This window comes from Limulus polyphemus, unplaced genomic scaffold, assembly GCF_000517525.1.
Source record: "Limulus polyphemus unplaced genomic scaffold, Limulus_polyphemus-2.1.2 Scaffold737, whole genome shotgun sequence".
Classification (NCBI taxonomy): domain Eukaryota; kingdom Metazoa; phylum Arthropoda; class Merostomata; order Xiphosura; family Limulidae; genus Limulus; species Limulus polyphemus.
The window spans coordinates 51,934-55,812 of record NW_013666347.1 but is presented as its reverse complement, the minus strand read 5'-3'; the positions used below and the strand labels follow the sequence as shown (position 1 = coordinate 55,812).

Genomic DNA, 3,879 nt, shown 5'->3' with positions numbered 1-3,879 from the left:
TCAAACCACCGGTTGGGAAATGCTGCCTTAAACAATATCAAAAAAAAAATATTGTAGACATAAGTTTTTCGAAGGTTGTGAGACTTTGTAAAACTTCTAAACCCAAAATCAGTAAGAGAATATTGTTGACTTTCCCACAGAATTGAATGATTGATTGGGGTTTAGTGGTGCATAGCAACAAGGCTGTCTGCACCAAAATTCAATTTTGTTTTATTTGCATAAGTTGTGCAAACTACAAGTGCATTTATGAGCTTTATCTATAAAGTCTTGTAATGTTAAACAAATTCAACTGCATTTAACAAGCTAAGAGTAGTAAATATCATAACTTAAAAACGTTTCATTTCCAAATAACTTCAAAGTTGAAAGCGACCATTTTATTGAAAACTTTAAACTTAAATGCTAAATTAATAATGCTAGAAGAGCTTTTTTTCTAGAATTAGCTACAGCTGTGTCTGGAAAACCTTAAATTCAGTACAAATATCATCTATGTACTTAACGAGCATGACAGATGTGCAAAATTTTACTACAGTCTTAATTAAACTTGCAAGGTATAAATACTAATAAGCAAGTTTTGATAAAATGCCTATTGTATATTAAACATTTGTGAAATTAATTGTGCATACTATATCAATAACATGAAAAAACTTTGCCATTTCTAGGGCAGTACCTTGGCCTAAAGTATCTACTTGTATTAATATTAAATTGTATATAAAGTAGCTATTATGATGATTTTATAAAACTTTGATCCTTGAACTTTTTTCTTTTACAAGTTAAGAAATATTCCTACAGTATATTCTCAAAATGCATCTTTAAATCAGATACATTTTCCTATTCCTCCCAGTATATCAAACAACAATATTTTATTTATACTTTAAGGCCTCATGTTGCTGTATTTCTAAATGAGCTTTGTGCCATTAAACTCCAAACAACCAATCGTATAATACCTACGACAAAGAGGGATTTAGCAACAAGTGGAGGGCAACATTCTTCTTTACTAAGGATGAGAAGCACAACAAACAGAGGTCTATCTATATACAGGAATGATTACTTCCATTGTCCAGTGGCATACAGAGGCAGGTGTATCAACAGCCAAGGCATAACCTAAATTAATACCTTGAAGAACTAATCACACAACTTAGAAAATCAGAAATTTGAGCCTCAAAAAAGTAGAGCTCAAGAACCACTACTAATGCTGAAGTGCAAAAATTCTTTAACATACCCATCTCAACAGAACTTTATTCTCACCAAACAAGCATGTGACAGAATTCCATAACTGAAACCTGAAAGCAAATATGAATGCTGAATGAGAAGTCATTCAAGTTTCAGATCAATTGGGTGAAAGAAAAACATTACTGACCTTAAGCTCTAAGTAAAAAACAAACAAACAAAGCACATAGCAGAGAAAAAGAACAACAACAGCACTAGCAAAAAACAATTTCTGGCAAATCATGCCTCAAAACTAAAATAATTAAGCTTGGGAGACAAGGCACACACACACACACACACACACGCACACTCCTAAAATGTCACTTACCAGTATTATATCAGGAATTGGAATGATGACAAGGACAGCACCTATATAGTCTATAGCAGAAAGATAGAAAACTGACTAAACAGAGATTGGGAAAGAAAGATGCTACTAAGGAGTGAGTAAGATCACTGTTCTATGATAGTTATATTTACTGTTATCCCTAACTTGACAACTGTAGTTTGCAAATAATTAAAAAAAGACAATAAAATTGTAGGGAAAAGGTATCGGCAAGAATTACAGCATGAAAATCAGTTTATAATGTACATTTACTGAAAGTTTCTCAAAAGAAAAATGACAACTCAAGAGGTACAGTAATGGTTAAGTTGTTATAAATGTAGGAAATCAAAAACATATAACAACAGAAGACCAACAAAGATGGCTAAATGAGTAGATGTCCCACCATTCAGCCATTTCTGACAACAAAAACATCCAGTAATATTTTACAAACCAGTGGCATAACTTGTGAACTTGTTTTTAAACATGGTAAGTCCACTCAGTGGTACATTGTCATATCTGATACAGAGGATATATTACTTTATCAACAACTTTTAAATAACATTTTGGGAATGATAATAGACACGCACTTCAACTGTCTTGTTTTGACAAAATAACCTGTTTAGCTTATCACTCAGAAAACTAACTTCCATTAAATCTACATATTTTACGGTTTTGGACAGTATAGAAGTTTCTGATAATGTCCTTTTATATCTTGTGGAAACACCACATCAGATTGGTATATTCAAGCACTGAATTCTTAGGCTGGCTTATTTTAGAATTTCAAAAATAATTTTTCAAATGTACTGCTGTGATAGATCCCTAATAATATTCGTTCCAAAAGTCAAATAATTTATAATTATAATAAATCTCTGAAATAGAGACCAAGATTCAAGCAAAAGAATTGAAACTTGCTCTGCTACCACTTCCCCCTCTGAAATGTCAAATACAAAAAAAATCAGTCGGTATTTTAATAATATTACATCTTATGAGGGACTCATTATTGGAGTTCTTAAAAAATTTATCTTTGTAATTGCTAAGTAATATCTCCTCACCCAAACAAATCAGTTGATATGTAAAGAAATAAACAAAATTTTTATCAATCATTTTACCCAACTCGCAAGCTCTTAAGAGGATTTCATTTGCTAACCATTAAATAGTATTTTTCTAGATGTATACACCAACAAGGTAAAGAATAGAACCCAAGAGTGTAAAAGATTTTGCATATTACAGTTTGTACATTCTTAGCAGACTACTTTTATCGAATACTTTTTAACCTTGTAACATCATAATGCTGACTGTGTAAAATGAGAAAGGAGCAAACCAAAATTATTTCAGAAGGTCTTTGCACCACTAAACTCCAACCAACTTTAGAAAGTGGTATATGTAAATATTTTAAAACCTTATCAAGCAGTGGTTTAGACATGTAAAAAAATATACACAACAATGTATATAAACTGCAAGTTCCAAATTCTAAAAGTCCTAAATCACTAAAATGAATACATTTGAAAAAAACAAGAATTAGAGAAGAGTCTTAAAGTATACCTCAACTGTAGCTGCCGACATTCTAAAGTGAGTCTTGAATTCTGATATCCGATACGCAGGAATAATGTCACAAACATAACTTTTCTCCTTTGCTACTCCATTAGTATCCCTATATTTATAGAACAAACATCCTTTTAATAACACTAAACACCATCGTAGGCTATGCTTTGGTACAAAGCAAATAAACCATATATATATATATATACACTAGGATAATTGTTTCTCTGGTTCATGAAAAAGCTAAGACAAATGGCTTGCAGCCATGAAACATCAAGTTAAAATAAATCAAATATGTAATGTCTATAATATGATTAAATACTGAATTAAAATTATAATATTGAACAAGTTAAAACAGTTCAACAATGTCATGTAATTAAATAGTAAGTAGTTTATAATTTCTTAGGTCAACACAGAATAATAAAACATATTTACATAAATTAGGATAAAAAAGTATGGCAAATCCCATTAAAAAAAAACTAATGAAATACTTGAACTATTGACAGGTAAACCTATCCTATTTATAGATAAATATGACAAATCCATCTGTCACAAGCACTAGTTTCATAGTTTTTGTTTAATTTTGTTAAGAAAAATAAAATTTCTTTGCACAGTCAAGCTATTTTGTATGTAAGAAGATTAATTTTGGTTTGGTTATTAAAATCACTTCAAGTTATAAATCATTTTCGATACCTCACTAGTATGAAGGCTTGGTTTGGTCTGATATTTCACTTCTCCGAAACTAGTCTGGCTCATAGACACACACCCCAATGAAAGAATAGACCATTCTAAGCTTTAACTTGTTGTTAAAC

General features: G+C 30.8%; 1 protein-coding gene across 3 annotated transcripts in view; it reads right to left on the bottom strand.

The window, feature by feature from the left end:
* LOC106460265 overlaps positions 1–3,879 on the bottom strand; it is a 70,317-nt gene that overhangs the window by 49,814 nt on the left and 16,624 nt on the right. For all 3 annotated transcript variants that reach the window (XM_022386936.1, XM_013919951.2, XM_022386935.1), the window contains exon 5: positions 3,071–3,179. In XM_022386936.1, the coding sequence (XP_022242644.1) occupies positions 3,071–3,179 (109 nt within the window). The remainder of the gene's footprint in view (positions 1–3,070; positions 3,180–3,879) is intronic.